Here is a 17,979-nt window from a genome sequence, read left to right as displayed (position 1 = left end):
TTGCAAAGTCTATCTGTGATAACGGAGTAGAAAATTGATGTTTTATGAAACAAGTATATAGAAGAAATGATTGATAAAGTGATATATTTGACATGGAGTTCTACCATATTGATGTTAAATGGTCTCTTGATAGTTAATAGGCCGCCATATTTAATGTTGGTTCAGTCCAAATATTGGATGGTGAGATTAGTAATATAAATCCCTCCTGAATCAGCCAGGGTAGGTCACAGACCTTTCTCTAGTCACATAGGCCCGGAAATGATCCTCTGGAAATTTTGGCAAAGGTTGGGAGCAGCAATTGCTGCCATGGTGTGAAACGATTCCTATGTGTCTGGCAGCCCCTCTGCAGCGTCAGCTCAAACTATATTAATTCACTCTGACTTGGCCATAGTCACATATGTATATATTACTAGTGAAGTAATCCTACAGTCTGGTTTTTATATTCAATGTCCTACAGTCTCTGTGCCGAAAATTTGCATAGTTTAATATGTAGCATAACAACAAGTAAAATTGACCTGCACCTTCTGCATATGCATTATGGCATGTACTGCCCTCCCCTCCACTCATGGGTCACAGAAAGTACAAAATATGGATGGCGTTGTCTGACAAATACTATGGACACAGCGAGGGGATACTGACGACCTCCTTTTGTAAAGAACAAAGAAAAAAATCTAGAGAATATAGTCCATGGTTCAGTGACCCTTTCCTAACAGTGCTTTAGTTTCCTGTAACTTATTATAAGCCTTCCCGACTTCCTAGTAGGTGTGGAAATAGGTAATGCTGCAGTAAAAAGCATGGGGGAGGAAAAAGAGCAGTAGTCAGTCTCTAATCAAACTCATTTTGTGAAGAGGACCCTTTTATCACTTTCAGTATGTCTGTGTCTGAAAATACTTGTGTTCCCTATAAAAGTCGTGGGAAAAAAAATACTGGAGCAGGTTTTTTTTTTTCATTACTCTCCACCTTGCCATTCCTCTGTTACTCCTCCTAGAAATGTCTGAATAATTCAACAACTGAGCCTTACCATATCTTTTGGTAAAGGGGTGTGTGTCTAACAAAGTATGCAATGATTGAACAATGTCCCACCCCAAGTGGTACTACCCAGTTGTACATTTATTCATACATTTCTAGGAGGAATAGGAGAGGAACAGCACACAATGCAGAGTTATCAAAAAAGATATTCCAGAATTTGTATGTCTGTTACCTAAAATAGCCAATTAAATATTTTAACAAAAAAAAATGACTGAAAAAGAAGTCCATCTGCACCTGACTGTTCCCCAGCATTTCGATTCTCATACTCCCCTGTAACTCATCCTGGCACGTGATCAGCTGCTGAAAAGTACAAAGCTATTTGCCTGTGATGTTTAAGCCAGACTGAACATAAAGTTTAGTTTTGTAATCTTTACTAGAAGAAGGGCACCGAGAATCTAATGGGTTATAATTAGGGTTGAGCGAGTATGTTCTGTCCGAGTATGCTCGGGCCGAGCTACGAGTATTTATAGCTGCTCGGTGATAAGGTTAAATCGCTCCCGTGTGCATGATTTGCGACTGTTTTACAGCTTTATTACATGTGAGGGATGTCTATTTCTTACACATTCCTCACATGTAATAAAACTGTCAAACAGTTGCAAATCATGCACACGGGAGGGGAGCGATTTCCCCTTATCACTGAGCAGCTGTAAATACTCGGAGCTCGGCCCGAGCATACTCGGCGAAAGGGTTAATAGAACATACTCTCTCAACACTAGTTATAATGGAAATACCTTCATAATCAGTCACGCATCTGCACCGGAAAACTTATTTGAGCGTTTTTTTCCCAGAGAGGTTTATTACATGAGACCAATGTTTTCTGAACATCTCACTGCTGACTCAGGAAACCACTAAGATCTGTGCTTGACTTGGAGAGATGGTTTTGATCTAGCTCCATATATGTAGAAACTGGCGGCAGTAGGGGGCACGGTCCGGTGATTGTGCTGTGTCACCCTGCGCTCATCCCACCGTGGCGCAGGACCACACGGCACAGCCGCAGACACCAGATATTTCACTATTCAGTCTAGGAAAGCCGGGCACAGGACAGAGTGTTTCTCATAAATCTGTGATATTGGAGTTCAAGAGCAGCCTGCGTAATCCTTCAAATTTCCTGTGCCCTGCTCCATTGTATGTCGTACAGGGGCACAAGTCAATGTTTTATACATGGAGACATTTCTGTGTCTGTGGGAAGGAATGTTCTGTGGTTTGCTCTCGTCTTGCCTTCATTTGCAAGATTTTTTTCTGGCTGCATTTGGGTCCCATCGAGCGAAGTATTCAGGAATTACAGTCCTGTTCCAAGATGCTGATGTCTAGAAAACACCTGAAGATAGATAATGGTGGTCAGAAGCCAAAATAACCCTGGATGCATCTATTGTCCCCCTGACCAGTTATTGATTGCATTGATCAAATTACTTGCATGTCAATGGCAATGGCCGATACGTGACACAACTGCAGTATATGATCTGAATGGACAGGTAAACCTTCCCAAAATCGCTTCAATGGTTTCATGTCCTTATCAGTTACTCCACGATTGCTTCCAGCAAGCCTGCAATGTGCCATACTAACATGTCTGTACTCTAATTTGTAGGGAGTTGAAGGGAAACCTGGAAAACAAGGGGAAAAAGGCAAGCCCGGACGCAAGGTAGAGCACAAGGATGGCAGCGTACCTAGTATGAGTCATGGCAGAATAATGGCTGGTATTAAATTAAAACATTCATCTTAATTTTCAGGGAACCAAAGGTTTTCAGGGTCATCTTGGAGAAACTGGTTCTCCAGGTAAACCAGGACCACCAGGAAATCAAGGGCCCAAGGGAAGTAGAGGCACCCTCGGGCCAGTGGTGAGTACATTATATGATGTCTGTGTAATATAATCAGTAGAGGGTCGTTCACCCACATTAGAGGGCTTGGCCATGATTTATGCAGAAGGCTATATCCTAAAAGTTGAGCTGGAAGAAATAATTTCCCTTCGCTACTCCACGTAATAGACCTCATTAATTTTCTATCTGAAAGAGAATTGATTGATTACCTGTTATTTAAGATTGTAAACTGGTGGCGGCATGTAATCGACGCTGCTGAATTAAGAACTGACCGATCCTTCTTCTCGTCTAGGGCTCTCCTGGCAGGATGGGTGCGCAAGGAGAACCAGGAATCCGTGGCTATCAGGTAACATTGCTGATGAGGTTATCAGTCCAAAACAGAGCGGCTGGCAATATGTGTGAGCGATAGGACCATCCATCTATTGTGGACATCATTGAGGCAGCCAAAAGAATATTTGTAGACTCTAAGTATTGTATAGTCATGGCCTGAAAGTGTTGGCACCCTTGAAATTTTTCCAGAAAATGAAGCATTTCGCCAAGATAATTATTGCAATTACACGTTTTGTTATACACTTGTTTATTTCCTTTGTGTCTTGGAACAACACAAAAAAAGAGAAAAAGGGAATATTGGACATCATTTTACACAAAATGGGCCGGTAAAAATTGTTGGCACCCTTAACTTAATATTTGGTTGCACACCCTTTGGAATAAATAACTACAGTCAATCCTTTCCTCTAACCATCAACAAGCTTCTTACACCTCTCAACTGGAATTTGATTCCATCCATTTCTAGGTGCTTCTTGAAGTATGTTGGAGTCATTGTCCTGCTGGAAGACACACGATGTAGGATGCAAACCCAGCTTTCTGACACTGGGCACTACATTGCCACCCAAAATCCTTCAGATTTCATGATGCCTTGCACACAGTCAAAGCACCCAGTGCCAGAGGCAGCAAAACAACCCCAAAACCTCTTTGAAATTCCACCATATTTGACTGTAGGTACTGTGTTCTTTTCGTTGTAGGCCTTGTTCTGTTTTTGGTAAACAGTAGAATGATGTGCTTTACCAAAAAGCTCTATCTTGGTCTCAACTGTCCAAAAGACGCTTTCCCAGAAGGATTTTGGCTTACTCACGTAAATGTTAGCAAACTTCTGTCTAGTTTTTTTATGTCTGTGTCAGCAGTGGGGTCCTCCTGGGTCTCCTGCCGTAGCGTTTAATTTCATTTAAATGTCAACGAATAGCTTGCGCTGACACTGATGCACCCTGAGCCTGCAGGAAAGCTTGAATTTCTTTGGTGCTTGATTGGGACTTCTTATCCACCATCCGGACTATCATGTGTTGCAACCTTTCATCAATTTTTCTCTGCCGTCCATGTCCAGGGAAATTAGCTACAGTGCCATGGGTTGTAAACTACTTTATTATGTTGTGCACTATGGAAAAAGGAATATCAAGATCTCTGGAGATGGACTTGAGAACCAAAATTGTTGAAAAATATCAACAATTCTCAAGGTTACAAGTCCTCAGACAGTTCTCTTCTCTTTCTGTTCTCCATGCTTACACTGTGTGCAGAATTATTAGGCAAGTTGTATTTTAGAGGATTATTTTTATTATTGATCAACAACTATGTTCTCAATCAACTGAAAAGACTCATAAATATCCAAGCTTAATATTTTTGGAAGTTGGAGTGGGTTTTTTTTAGATTTGGCCATCTTAGGAGGATATCTGTTTGTGCAGGTAACTATTACTGTGCAGAATTATTAGGCAACTTAATAAAAACCAAATATAACCCATCTCACTTGTTTATTTTCACCAGGTAAACCAATATCAGTGCACAAAGTTTAGAAATAAACATTTCTGACGTGCAAAAACAAAAACCAAAAAAATTAGTGATGAATATAGCCACCTTTCTTTATGATGACACTCAGCAGCCTTCCATCCATAGATTGTCAGTTGCTTGATCTGTTTTCGATCAACATTGCGTGCAGCAGCCACCACAGCCTCCCAGACACTGTTCCGAGTGGTGTACTGTTTTCCCTCCCTGTAGATCTCACATTTTATGATGGACGACAGGTTCTCTATGGGGTTCAGATCAGGTGAACAAGGGGGCCATGTCATTATTTTTTCTTCTTTTAGACCTTTACTGGCCAGCCACGCTGTGGAGTAGTTGGATGCATGTGATGGAGCATTGTCCTGCATGAAAATCAAGTTTTTCTTGAATGATACTGACTTCTTCCTTACCACTTGCTTGAAGAAGTTGTCTTCCAGAAACTGGCAGTAGGTCTGGAAGTTGAGCTTCACTCCATCCTCAACCCTAAAAGGTCCCACAAGTTCATCTTTGATGATACCAGCCCATACCAGTAGCCCACCTCCACCTTGCTGGCGTCTGAGTCGGAGTGTAGGTCTCTGCCCTTTACTGATCCAGCCTCTGGCCCATCCATCTGGCCCATCAAGAGTCACTCTCATTTCATCAGTCCATAAAACCTTTGAAAAATCAGTTTTAAGATATTTCTTGACCCATTCTTGACGTTTTATCTTATGTTTCTTGTTCAAAGGTGGTCGTTTTTCAGCCTTCCTTACCTTGGCCATGTCCCTGAGTATTGCACACCTTGTGCTTTTTGATACTCCAGTAACGTTGCAGCTCTGAAATATGGCAAAACTGGTGGCGAATGGCATCTTGGCAGCGTCACGCTTGATTTTCCTCAATTCATGGACCGTTATTTTGCGCCTTTTTTGACCAACACGCTTCTTGCGACCCTGTTGGCTATTTGCCATGAAACGCTTGATTGTTCGGTGATCATGCTTCAAAAGTTTGGAAATGTCAAGACTGCTGCATCCCTCTGCAAGACATCTCACAATTTTGGACTTTTCAGAGCCCGTCAAATCTCTCTTCTGACCCATTTTGCCAAAGGAAAGGAAGTTGCCTAATAATTAAGCACATCTTATATAGGGTATTGATGTCATTAGTCAACACCCCACCTCATTACAGAGATGCACATCCCCAGATTTACTTAATTGGTAGTTGGCTCTCAAGCCTATGCAGCTTGGAGTAGGACAACATGTATAAAAAGTATCATGTGATCAAAATACTCATTTGCCTAATAATTCTGCACGCGGTGTAGTATGGCACACACGGACACACAATGCAAAGATTGAGTCAACTTCTCTCCTTTTTATCTGGTTTCAGGTGTGATTTTCATATTGCCCACACCTGTTACTTGCTACAGGTAGGTTTGAACGAGCATCAAATGCTTGAAACAAAGTTGTTTACCCACAATTTTAGAAAGGTGCCAACAATTTTATCTGGCCCATTTTTGGTGTTGTGTGTGAAATTATGTCCAATTTGCCTTTTTTTTCTCAGTTTTTTTGTGATGTTCCAATACACACAAAGGAAATAAACATGTATAACAAAACATGTAATTGCAATAATTTTCTGGGAAAAATACTTCATTTTCGGGAACAATTTCAAGAGTGCAAACACTTTGTCATGACTGTATATGATAGAAACTATAGGTTTCCCATGGTGAGAGAATTCTACTTTCATTCCATTTTTGATCAGCCATTACCCAGTGCTGAATTGTAAGAAAAAAGGGCTTGTCCAACCTCATACAACCCCTTTGTCTGGACTAGGTTTACTCTACTACAATAATGACATGACCACATGGCAGGTGACTGTTGCGGCCAATCATTGGTCAAATGTTTGCTGGAGCCCAGTAAACATAGACCAGTCGGAAAGCATGGAAGCGCCAGCACATAATGAGTAGGGGGGTCAGTAAGGTATTATTCGATTTTGCACTGAAAGAAAAAAAACAATCTTTCTGGGTAATATATAATTTAGCTTGCATGAAACATGAGTGACGGCATTGTAGTAAATGTAGACAGTGGTTTAATAGATTCAATGTTACCTGACTAAACATCATGTTCCTTGTTTTACAATAGGGACATGCAGGCCCCCCAGGTCCAGTTGGGCCTCCAGGAGTAAAAGGCGAAAAGGTAAGTCTCTGCCACATAGGAGGGTGGAAATACGCAGTCAATAGTATTTTAGAATGAGTTGTATGTTATTTTGTAAACCATTCTTTAATATGGAGTGTGGGTAAATTCTCTCCTATATTAATGCAGCGTGTGATAGGATCCTGGGTTACCTGATGTAGACTTTTCTTGGGGCGTTGCGGATAGTTATCATACTGCAGATCTTTTAGATATCAGAACTTCTCCATCATGACTATTTCCTGCCTGATATGTTCTCAGCAATGGTGCGCGGCAGATTGTGATTAGGAAATGTAAGGAAATGTCCTACAGCGAAGTTCAGAAACTGCTGAAAATTGTGAGGATAAATCTGTTTATTGAAATCTAATGTATAAAGGGAATTGGATCTATTAAACATTAGTAGCCACATGTATGGAAGCTTCTAGTAGACCCATGTATTATTCAGTTATTATGCCCTTTTCTTCCCTATTGCATGGAAATGATGGGAGGTTTCCAGCAGTTTTGGCCACTAAACGCTGATTCTTGGATTCATCTGTTAATTTCTTATTAATACTTGACTCTAAAAATGTAAAAAAATTTAGATTTTGTTGAGATCCATAATTGTTATTCCAATCCCCTCTCACCACAACAGCAGATCTTTTGCCAGATGTTTCTTTTCTATATTTTCTTGCTGAATTCTATAAATTGGTATCTTTTTTGCACATACCATGGATGGTGTGTCAGAGAGAGTACAACTCTAGGAAGCTCCTGCGTGATCTTTGAGAGAGCGTCCAGGAATCCTAGACCTCGATTGAGACAAAAAAAATGCATAATTTTACAATGACCAAAATACGAGTACATACTAATTTTCCTGAAAACTTTTGTCAGGCAGTGAATAACAGCGACAGAAGACAACTTTGCTGTGCGTGAAGGCCTCTGTGCTCATTTTTTCCCTTCTTTTGCCCATTCTAGACTTATGTTCTAGTGAAGTCAGTCTAGAAGACCAATGCCACACCTGTAAACTGTGTATTTCCAGTATTGTGCACCCTCCAATGATGGAAGCTGGGGCAGCTTTGTCTCTGCAGCATTGGAGGAGCATAAGGGGACTGAAGCCATCCGACCAGAGCACCACTTACTAGCTCCACTGGATAGAGCTTGTAAACGCTACACTCCTTTCTGAGATTAGCCACCACTGAAAGATTGCAGAGGTAGCCGGTAACCTAGACAATAAGTAGTACACAATTTAATTAAAAATCTCTTATTGAGAATGGAGAGAAGATTTTATAGCAATTATGATGTGGAGTATAACCCTTTAAAAAAGGTCACTGTCATGTCATCCAACTTCTATATCACTCTACTGAGGACCATACCTTGAAACTAAAAGACAATGATCTGTGGGGTCTAGTCACCCTAAGTTTTGATGATGCAAGATAAGTGAAGACAAAAATACAATAACAAGTACATGCAAAAATGGAAGACACAGGTAAAAAACAGGGGGTAGCACCATGAGAAAAGTAAGTACATAGTTGGCACCTAGTTGGATAGATAATAAGTGCAACTATGAAGGTATACACGATATTAAATCGCCAACTGTATGGCATAGATTAATAAGTAATCGTGGGGGTAAGAAAAATAAGTGCATTAGTTGCAATAAAGCCCCCAACTATAGCTAAGTGTTTAAACACTGATCAATGGATGTGCATAATAAATAAGTCCCCTGGACGAAGCTGTTTATTGCGCAACGCGCGTCAGGTGCGGTGGGACATTGCCTGTCACCTTGGCTTGGTATTATTATTGGTACTATGTAGGTATACCATGGCTTTGTTTAGTATATAATATAACTGATTTTTCTAGTTACCTATTGAGTTTCATTTAAAACGGATGTAATTGCTTAGTTTATATATACCTCTTTGTCATCTATTAAATTAATTCACACAACATATTATATTTGAGATGATATACGTATTTATTATCTACATCCATTGATCACTTAGCTATATTTTGGGGCTTTATTGCAACTGATGTACTTATTTTTCTTACCCCATGATTACTTATTAATCTATGCCATAGAGTTGGTTATTTAACCATGTGTATACCTACATAGTTATACTTATTATCTATCCAACTAGGTGCTAACTTATTATCTATCCAACTAGGTGCTAACTATGTACTTACTTTTCTCATGGTGATATCCCCTGTTTTTTAGCAGTGTCTTCCATTTTTGCATGTATTTGTTATTATTGTATTTTTTATTTTTTTTTCTTATTAATGAAGACTGTATAGATTTTATTGACTTGCATCATTCTATATTGACGTTTTATGTATTTGTATGCATTAGAGCCTTGCTATATATGGATTGTGTATATAGGTGTTCAAGATAAGTGAAGGGCTGTACAAAACCTGGAGCCAGATAATCAGCTCAGTGCAGGAATCTAAACTTTGTTTTTTTTCTTCTATCAATATCTATGGAATTGATCATTGCTTGGTAACATGAAAAAAACAAACTTGTCCAAAGTCATTACGTTTAAAGAAATCCTTAATGAAAAACTCCAGAATTCCCCTTAAAAAGTGTTATTCCTTTCTCCACGCTTACTTGCCTCTTTCCTTTACTTCCATGGACTTCACTTGAGAGGGACACACAGAAATGTGACCACCTTCACATTTCATTCAATGGGGGCAGCAGCAATGCAGAATTGACAAAAAAAGGTCATGTGCCTGAAACTATCATGTATTTGTAGCATCATCCTGTGGATATGCGGAATATGTGTAAGGCTGGAATACTCCTTTAAGCAGTCTCATCTTGTCTGCCCGCTCTCTTTTTATCTGTTTATTTATGAACCCTCAGTATTAAGGAAAAAAAAGTACATTAGACTGAATCATCCAGTGTTTCTGTGGTTTCATTCAGGAACGTATGTGTCAGCAGATTCCCACCGAGCGGTAATAGACTCCTAGCAGACAGCGAGCATGTTATTGAGTCACCTCCATAACTCTTCACTGCTGACCTGATGAGATCATGATTGTAACTACACGGCTGCTCTGCGGAGTCTCCTGTCTCTGGGGATAACATGATCTTGACCGTTTCGGGGTTCTTGTCACCTGGACATTGTCTGGTTTGGCAACAACAACCATGGTATGCTTCAATATGACTACATCATCTGGGTCTGTGGTATGTAACCATATCCAATTCATTAGCCAGAAGGAAAAGCTTGCATCACATGCATCCACTTAGATTAGCACTGGAGACCTGGCAGAGCAGTTTTATCTGAGGGCAGCCTAGGAAAAAAAAGCACAAAACCTTATGGTAAATGTGGAAAGGAACTTCAAAGTTACAAATATATTTTGATTTAGGTCATATGTTGTTTAGGTAAAGGTAGTGATTCATGTGGACTGCAGGATTCAGACAGGTATGTGGATATGTTGGGTGCTATTGTGTTAGTGAAGAGCAGAGCACAAGTGTAATTAATATTATAACATCATGCACACAGCTCATAACCAACTTTGGGCTCAGAGGAGTTTTTTTTTCCTCAAGGATTCCATATGCCGAATTAAAGGTATTTTCCCCTTGGAACATTGTATCCGGTGGCACATACTGGTCCATAATACAGACCAATAGGGACTGTGCGTGTCGCCCTGTAGAGTCACTGCACAGGGCAATGCCATGATCATGGTCAGGTGATTTCTGCTGCCGCATGTGAGAGAAGGACATGATGGAGGGAGAGCAGATGAGAGCAGCCATATATTGGATTATACAGGACACCTAGGACAGACAGAACCTCTTGCTTACCCACGCACAGAATGATTGACAGCTTTTCCTGCATTTGGCCGGTTTTACACATGTTACATTCACACGGTTGGACTGTTTTGCCCAGACTGACCACCGATCTCCTGACCAAAACTCAATAGCCTCATAGGTAGAAAGTTTGGGTCAGGAGACCCTCAGTTGGTATGTACTCAGAACGTGAATGTCAGATGTGTGAAACCAGCCCAAGGCCTCATTTAGACTAACGTTTTTTTAACGTACGAGAAAAGTATCAAGTTTCTTCAGTGAGTTTTGTTAAAGTTTCATCAGTTTTTCTCTGGGGGAAAAAAAAAATTCTCCACCTTCTCCTATTGATCAGAATAGGATGGCACCTGAGTGCTAATAGTAGACAGAGTGAAGGAACTGTACACCTAAATGAGATGCTTCAAATAGAATTTATTATTATTAGTATTTCTTATCCATTGGTTACACCACAGTAAGCACAGTATTACGTTAACGTTTCGGGTGAAGACAATTCATCAGACGTATAGGCTATGTTCAATGCATATAGATCAAAGGGGTCCAGGCTGGGTAGGATTCCCCCAAATAGGAACAACCAGGATCCAGCTCTGTCAAGGCCTGCAGTGTGTCTGGGTGCTGTTCTTATTTTTTCATGGACCCATAGATTTGCATTGCTGATTTAGATCAGACGCTCTTATCAATATCTGACATGTCTGTGCACTTTTGCACAGGCCACCCGGTCCGAGGAAAAATTCAGATATGTGAACTACAGTCATGGCCAAAAGTATTGAGAATGAGACAAATAGTAATTTTTCCAAAGTTTACTGCTTCATTTTTTGTAATGGCATATTGCATATACTCCTGAATGTCAAAGAGTGATCAGCTTAACAGCAATTACTGTACTTGCAAAGTCAATATTTGCCCAGAAAATGAACTTTAACCCCCAAAACACATTTCAACATCATTGCAGTCCTGCCTTAAAAGGAGCAGCTAACATCTTTTTAGTGATTGATCCATTAACACAGGTGTGGGTGTTGATGAGGACAGGGCTGGCGATCAATCAGTCATGATTAAGTAAGAATGACATCACTGGACACTTTGAAAGGAGGCTGGTTCTTGGTATCATTGTTTCTCTTCAGTTAACCATGGTTATCTCTAAAGAAACACGTGCAGCCATCATTGCACTGCACAAAAATGGCCTAACAGGGAAGAGTATCGCAGCTACAAAGATTGCACCTCAGTCAACTATCTATCGCATCATCAAGAACTTGAAGGAGAGAGCTTCCATTGTTGTCAAAAAGGCTCCAGGGCGCCCAAGAAAGACCAGCAAGCGCCAGGACCATATCTTAAAACTGTTTCAGCTGCGGGATCGGACTACCAGCAGTGCCGAGCTTGCTCAGGAATGGCAGCAGGCTGGTGTGAGTGCTTCTGCACGCACTGTGAGGCGGAGACTCTTTGAGCAAGGGCTGGTTTCAAGGAGGGCAGCAAAGAACCCACTTCTCTCCAGAAAAAACATCAGGGACCGACTGATATTCTGCAAAAGGTACAGGGAGTGGACTGCTGAGGACTGGGGCAAAGTCATTTTCTCTGATGAATCCCCTTTTCGATTGTTTGGGACATCTGGAAAACAGCTTATTCGGAGAAGAAGAGGTGAGCGCTACCACCAGTCTTGTCTCATGCCAACTGTAAAGCATCCTGAAACCATTCATGTGTGGGGTTGCTTCTCAGCCAAGGGAATCGGCTCACTCACAGTCTTGCCTAAAAACACAGCCATGAATAAAGAATGGTACCAGAATGTCCTCCAAGAGCAACTTCTCCCAACCGTCCAAGAGCAGTTTGGCGCCCAACAATGCCTTTTCCAGCATGATGGAGCACCTTGCCATAAAGCAAAGGTGATAACTAAATGGCTCATGGAACAAAACATAGAGATTTTGGGTCCATGGCCTGGAAACTCCCCAGATCTTAATCCCATTGAGAACTTGTGGTCAATCATCAAGAGACGGGCGGACAAACAAAAACCAACAAATTCTGGCAAAATGCAAGCATTGATTATGCAAGAATGGACTGCTATCAGTCAGGATTTGGTCCAAAAGTTGATTGAGAGCATGCCAGGGAGAATTACAGAGGTCTTGAAGAAGAAGGGGCAACACTGCAAATATTGACTTGCTGCATTAACTCATTCTAACTGTCAATATAACCTATTGGTACTCATAATATGATTGCAATTATATTTCTGTATGTGATATAAACATCAGACAAACACTAATAAAAACCCGAGGCCAGCAGATCATGTGAAAATATAATTTTGGTGTCATTCTCAAAACTTTTGGCCATGACTGTACTCCATAGACTATCACAGGTACAAGTGCTATATGTGAAAAAGACGGATAGCACTCATATGCAAAAAAGTGACGTCTGAATGAGGCCTGGAGAGATCACCGGACAGCTCCACTTTAAAGGGAACCTGTCACGTCCTAGCTATTCTCTACACTGCCCCCATAGCGTTGTTAGTGATCCAATGTACATCACTAACAAACTTTTTCCATTAAAATTGTTGCAGCTATAATGATTTTATAATGTGTAATATACTTAGATCCTACCTGCTCATTCAGTCATAGGGGCGTGCTTGTCATATTCAGTCATGGGGGGGGGCGCAGCATTCACTCACTGCTGGCGCCGTCCATGTATTTGAATCCTGCTCCTGGCAAGCGCTGATATTGTGGGGCGCAGGCGCACTTGTAGATGGCCGGCCGCCTTCGCAGTGAGGCTATGTGATTACCAGCCTCACTGCGCATGCGCTATAATGCGCTCTGTTCCCCGTGCATGTGCAGTGAAGCTGGTAATCACACAGCCTCACTGCGCAGGCGGCCGGACATCTACAAGTGCGCCTGCGCCCCACAATATCAGCGCTTGCAGGGAGCAGGATTCAAATACATGGACGGCGCCAGCAGTGAGTAAATGCTGCGCCCCCCCATGACTGAATATGACAAGCACGCCCCTATGACTGAATGAGCAGGTAGGATCTAAGTATATAGTGATCTAAGCATCACTAACAATGCTATGGGGCAGTGTAGAGGGCAGCTGGGACGTGACAGGTTCCCTTAAATGCAATGTCCATTTAGTGCATCTGTTGCCCTCTGCTAGGGAACCAGCATTAGTAAGTGATATGGTCACTGCTCAGCTATCACACCAGGTGCAGAAAAAAACCTTTTTATGCCCACAAGTAATGGGCGCACAATAATTTCCACGAACCTCTGAGAACGTTTGGGAAGCTCCATGTCGGCCGCAGAGACCCCTCATACATGACCCTCTCACATGTTTGCTGACTCAGCTCGCTTGTAACCAGTTCAGGCTGGAATATGACTCACGTGTTGGCGAGCGGTGAGAGCGTCGCTTTCTACGAATGTCGTGGCTGGGTCCAGCTGGACTGAGCTGCTCTTATTGTTCCTGAGGCCAATCAACCAAGCAGCCCAAGAGGAATCTCCTGCAAGGAGAAATTAGGACATGGATAATCACATAAATGTACCATTTTGTCTCAGAATTATCACTACTGGTCAAGTCACAAAAACGAATACGTCCACAGGAAAGCACTCTTATAGGACAATGTAATCACAGGCCAGTAACGTAACACCTTCATGTCTGTTATGGCACCTTCAGTCCCTTATAATATACAGGATGATATGTGGTGTGAGAAGTTCCCATCCACTTGGGAGCCTCCAGATGCGCCGTGTGTGGGCCGTCCGCCAAATACAACACACCCGGCTTTCTCTGCTCTGCGCATTTGTAGCCTCAGATGTTTACTTACTGGCCCCTCTTCTCTGCATTTTTACTTGTCACTTCCCATTGCTCTTTTCTCCCTCATTCATGTAAACTAAACATAAATTATTCTTTTCCCCTCCAACACAAGTTAACTGTTTATTGGAGGGCGGCATGCAGCGGTGCACCCCGGAACTCCAAATATTGAATATGATGGTGGCACCAACGTTTCCCCCGCTCCTTGTATGCAGTGTGGAATAGATGGGTTACATTGTGTCATGTCACTATTACGGTGTCCATATCCATATGTAATATTTCATTTCATTTGTTTACAGGGAGAACAAGGGGAGGATGGCAAAATGGAAGGTGTCCCCGGTGCTCCTGGAGATAGAGTAAGACCTTATTCATACTAAGACCCAAAACGAAGAGAACTGTCAAAGAGGCAAGTGAAAAGTAAATCAAAAACTTTATTGATAAAGAATTTGGGCCACAGGGGGGAGAAAAACAATCAGAGGAAAAGCGGGCACTAATCCAAGTGGCAAACATGTATAATGTAATCAAAAACCATAGATGATACATAGGTGTACAAGACCAGTATAAAAAAGTCACTGCTATCTGTCAAATTACACCTATGGGTTATACAGCATACTCGTTTATTAAAAGGAACCTGTCACCAGAAAAAACGCTATTAACCTGCAGATATGGGGTTAATCTGCAGGTTAATAGTGTTACGAACCTGCCTGGCACCCTCACTTAGCTGAATGCTGCAGGAAGAAAATGAACTTTATTCCCTCCGGCAGGGTTTCGGTTTCAGCCACGGGGCGGTGCCGGCGCTGGTTCAGACATGGCTCTGAATATACAAAGCGGTGGCTATAACCACGTCCCTGGCACTGACTGACACTCACTCTGCATCGGGGCTCAGCTGTCAGTCAGGACAGGGGGCGCAGTTACAGCAGCGCTCTGTATTCTCAGCGTGGTGACTACACCCGTGCCAGCGCCGCCCATGTGGCTGAAACCAGAATGCTGCCTAGGAGAATAAAGTTAATTCTCCCACCCCCCCCTTCCCACCTCAGCGTTCTGGTAAGTGCAGGCGCCGGGCAGGTGAGTAACGCTATTAACCTGCATATTGACCATATATCTGCAGGTTTATAGCGTTTTTCTAGTGACCAGTTCCCTTTAATAGTAATGTCATATATAGAAGGGTAATACCATAATGGGTAACACCATAATGTCTATTATGCTATTGTACCTCTTTCCATATATTTTATGATACCCTCCTATATATGACATTACTATTAATATATGAGTATGCTGTATAACCCATAGGTGTGTTTGATGGCTAGCAGTGACTTTCTTATACCTTTCTTTTATGCCTATGTATCATCTATGATTTTTGATTATATATTACATGTTTACCACTTGGATTAGCTCCCGCTTTTCTTCTGGTTGTTTTTCTCCCCCCAGGCCCCAACTTGTGCACCAAATTCTTGATCAATAAAGTTTTTGATTTACTTTTCACTTAAATATTATTGGCCTTTTTGTTGGTTTTCTCTTCATTTTGGTTCTCATGCAATATTACCGATGGGTCACTGTACAATAGTCCAGCCTACACATGCACCCATATGGGGATGCTCCTTCTCACATATGGTCTGATTTTGGTCACCATTTATTTAAAGTATTGATATATGCCTATGTATTTTTGCTTATTTTTGAGTCTTCTAATCTTATTCACACTAACACTGGACTAGATCCCGCTGCACAGCCTGCGTTTGACGCATACATTAGTCAATGAATGTATCCTCATTTGCTCACCCTACCTCTGCAGCCAGAATTGGTTCCGACAGGAGGTGATTGATTTTGGGGGGAGAGGGGGTGCTCCTTGTCCAAGTTTTTGACCAACTTGTTAGTGGGTCAGAAACAGATTTTAGGGCTTTGTCTAGTGCCCTCAAAATAACTGTGCAGAAACTCCCACAGACCTGATGCAACCCATTATTTTTTAGGGACCTGTTGGTGATCGTGGAGACCGAGGGGAACCAGGGGACCCAGGATACCCTGTAAGTTGTTGCACTGAGCAGATTTTTTATGATGTGATTTACTTTCTATAAGTACAAGAGCTGAAACGTGTCTGACATACGCTCATTTATCCTAAATCTGTCCAAATGTGCAGAGCAATAGTGAACGACCTTCAGCAGCATGTCGCTTTTCTATCTTTAAGTTTTTTGTTATCCGCTCATTTAGTATACAATATCCTTCTGTTGATCACAGCTCCATATTCCCTGCACATTCATGTAAGCACCACTAGAGGGAGCTTCCTACATACATTTACACATGGAGCTGCTGTATGCAGTAAGCTCCTCAGCTCCCCCTAGTGGTGGTGACAGGCTGCCAGCTTGGTATAATAGGAATGTCTGTGAAGAGGATTCTGAGTGGACACATGAGACTAGTAAATCTGTCCTGTATTAATAATTATCCATTCAGGATACAGAAGATCTGTTAGAAGTAATTTTATTAATTCTCAAGCAGATATTAACAATTTTTTTACTTCTATACAGGGTCAAGAAGGACCAGAAGGCCCCAGAGGAAAAGCCGGACAACAGGGTTTACCAGTAAGTTATTGCATGCATCTATATATCCCTATAATTTGTGAAGAATGTGTACAATTTGGGTAAGGGGTGTGCCCAATTACAGGTATGTGATTACACCGTTATTGGGCCACATGGTCATTAACTACTCACTTTTTGTTATATAGATTTTCACTTCTATTGATTTCAATTGGTAGAAGCAATGTGGCCAAAATCACCTTTGTATAATATGTGCATGATACCTGAAAGCACCCTTAATGTATTTGAGGCATTAAATCTATCTTTATTTTTCTTGCAGGGCCATCCTGGACCACCAGGTTTTCAGGGCTTAAAGGGATCCAAAGGCGCGATGGTAGGTTGTGCAGATTACAGGCACATAGACATGGTAGCTGCAGGTTACTACCGCCAGAGTAAGGAGCAATTAATTTCATCTATTCATTATGACAGGAGTTTTTATCAGCTTGTGTCTCCTCCTTGTGAGAGTTAAATATATTTTCTCCTGACAGACTCTCACCAAAAATTGCTTCCATTTTGGTTTTCGTGTATCCAGAGATATCACCATCCTGTAGAGTCCATTTTGTTCTTCAGTAAATTACCGCACAATGATAATGGAGGACGTTATTGAATTGTATGAACAGAAGTCTTTGGATGGCCCTCAGTATCTGGGCATTATGTCACTGAGTCATCTAATGACAGCTGTCTTAGTTTCTAAACTTCATAATTCTGAGGGCTGAATTACAGGTAAAGTGTAGAAGAAAACAATGTAGATTTCAACTCGCTTCATATACAATGTCATTTCATTTTATTAGGGTTTAAAGGGAAAACCAGGAAAATCGGGAGAAGCCGCCACTCGTGGTCCACCTGTAAGTGAAGTTCCCCGCAAAAAAATACTTCTCTAGAGTAGCAAATTCCATTGTGTTTGCTCCTCTTTGTGGCCCATACAACTATCCCATGCTGGCTGGCCATCCAATATCAGTCCCGACTTACCTGTACATAATAATGCTCGGCCAAGCGTTCCTGTGTTCTCTATGGGGAGGGCGGAGTAAGCCACTACAGAAGTCATCTAGCAGAGGCTT

The 17,979-nt window shown here is 41.7% G+C and overlaps 1 protein-coding gene and 1 long non-coding RNA gene across 3 annotated transcripts in view; one reads left to right on the top strand and one right to left on the bottom strand.

The window, feature by feature from the left end:
* Positions 1 to 17,979, top strand: part of COL27A1 (collagen type XXVII alpha 1 chain) — a 285,000-nt gene that overhangs the window by 205,527 nt on the left and 61,494 nt on the right. The window contains exons 38-46 of the mRNA XM_073639999.1: positions 2,615 to 2,668; positions 2,757 to 2,864; positions 3,136 to 3,189; positions 6,779 to 6,832; positions 14,657 to 14,713; positions 16,322 to 16,375; positions 16,874 to 16,927; positions 17,202 to 17,255; positions 17,713 to 17,766. Of these exons, the coding sequence (XP_073496100.1) occupies positions 2,615 to 2,668; positions 2,757 to 2,864; positions 3,136 to 3,189; positions 6,779 to 6,832; positions 14,657 to 14,713; positions 16,322 to 16,375; positions 16,874 to 16,927; positions 17,202 to 17,255; positions 17,713 to 17,766 (543 nt within the window). The remainder of the gene's footprint in view (positions 1 to 2,614; positions 2,669 to 2,756; positions 2,865 to 3,135; positions 3,190 to 6,778; positions 6,833 to 14,656; positions 14,714 to 16,321; positions 16,376 to 16,873; positions 16,928 to 17,201; positions 17,256 to 17,712; positions 17,767 to 17,979) is intronic.
* The window catches only part of LOC141154313 (uncharacterized), a 119,279-nt gene continuing 110,330 nt past the window's right edge, over positions 9,031 to 17,979 (bottom strand). For both annotated transcript variants that reach the window (XR_012247423.1, XR_012247424.1), the window contains 2 exons: positions 13,818 to 14,049; positions 9,031 to 10,078 (listed from right to left, as the gene is read on the bottom strand). This is a non-coding gene — a long non-coding RNA (uncharacterized lncRNA). The remainder of the gene's footprint in view (positions 10,079 to 13,817; positions 14,050 to 17,979) is intronic.

This window comes from Phyllobates terribilis, unplaced genomic scaffold (assembly GCF_046119375.1).
Source record: "Phyllobates terribilis strain yellow unplaced genomic scaffold, ASM4611937v1 Scaffold_7__3_contigs__length_470593459, whole genome shotgun sequence".
NCBI classification, from domain to species: domain Eukaryota; kingdom Metazoa; phylum Chordata; class Amphibia; order Anura; family Dendrobatidae; genus Phyllobates; species Phyllobates terribilis.
The sequence above is the reverse complement of the archived record's forward strand: the minus strand, read 5'-3'. Positions and strand labels throughout refer to the sequence as shown.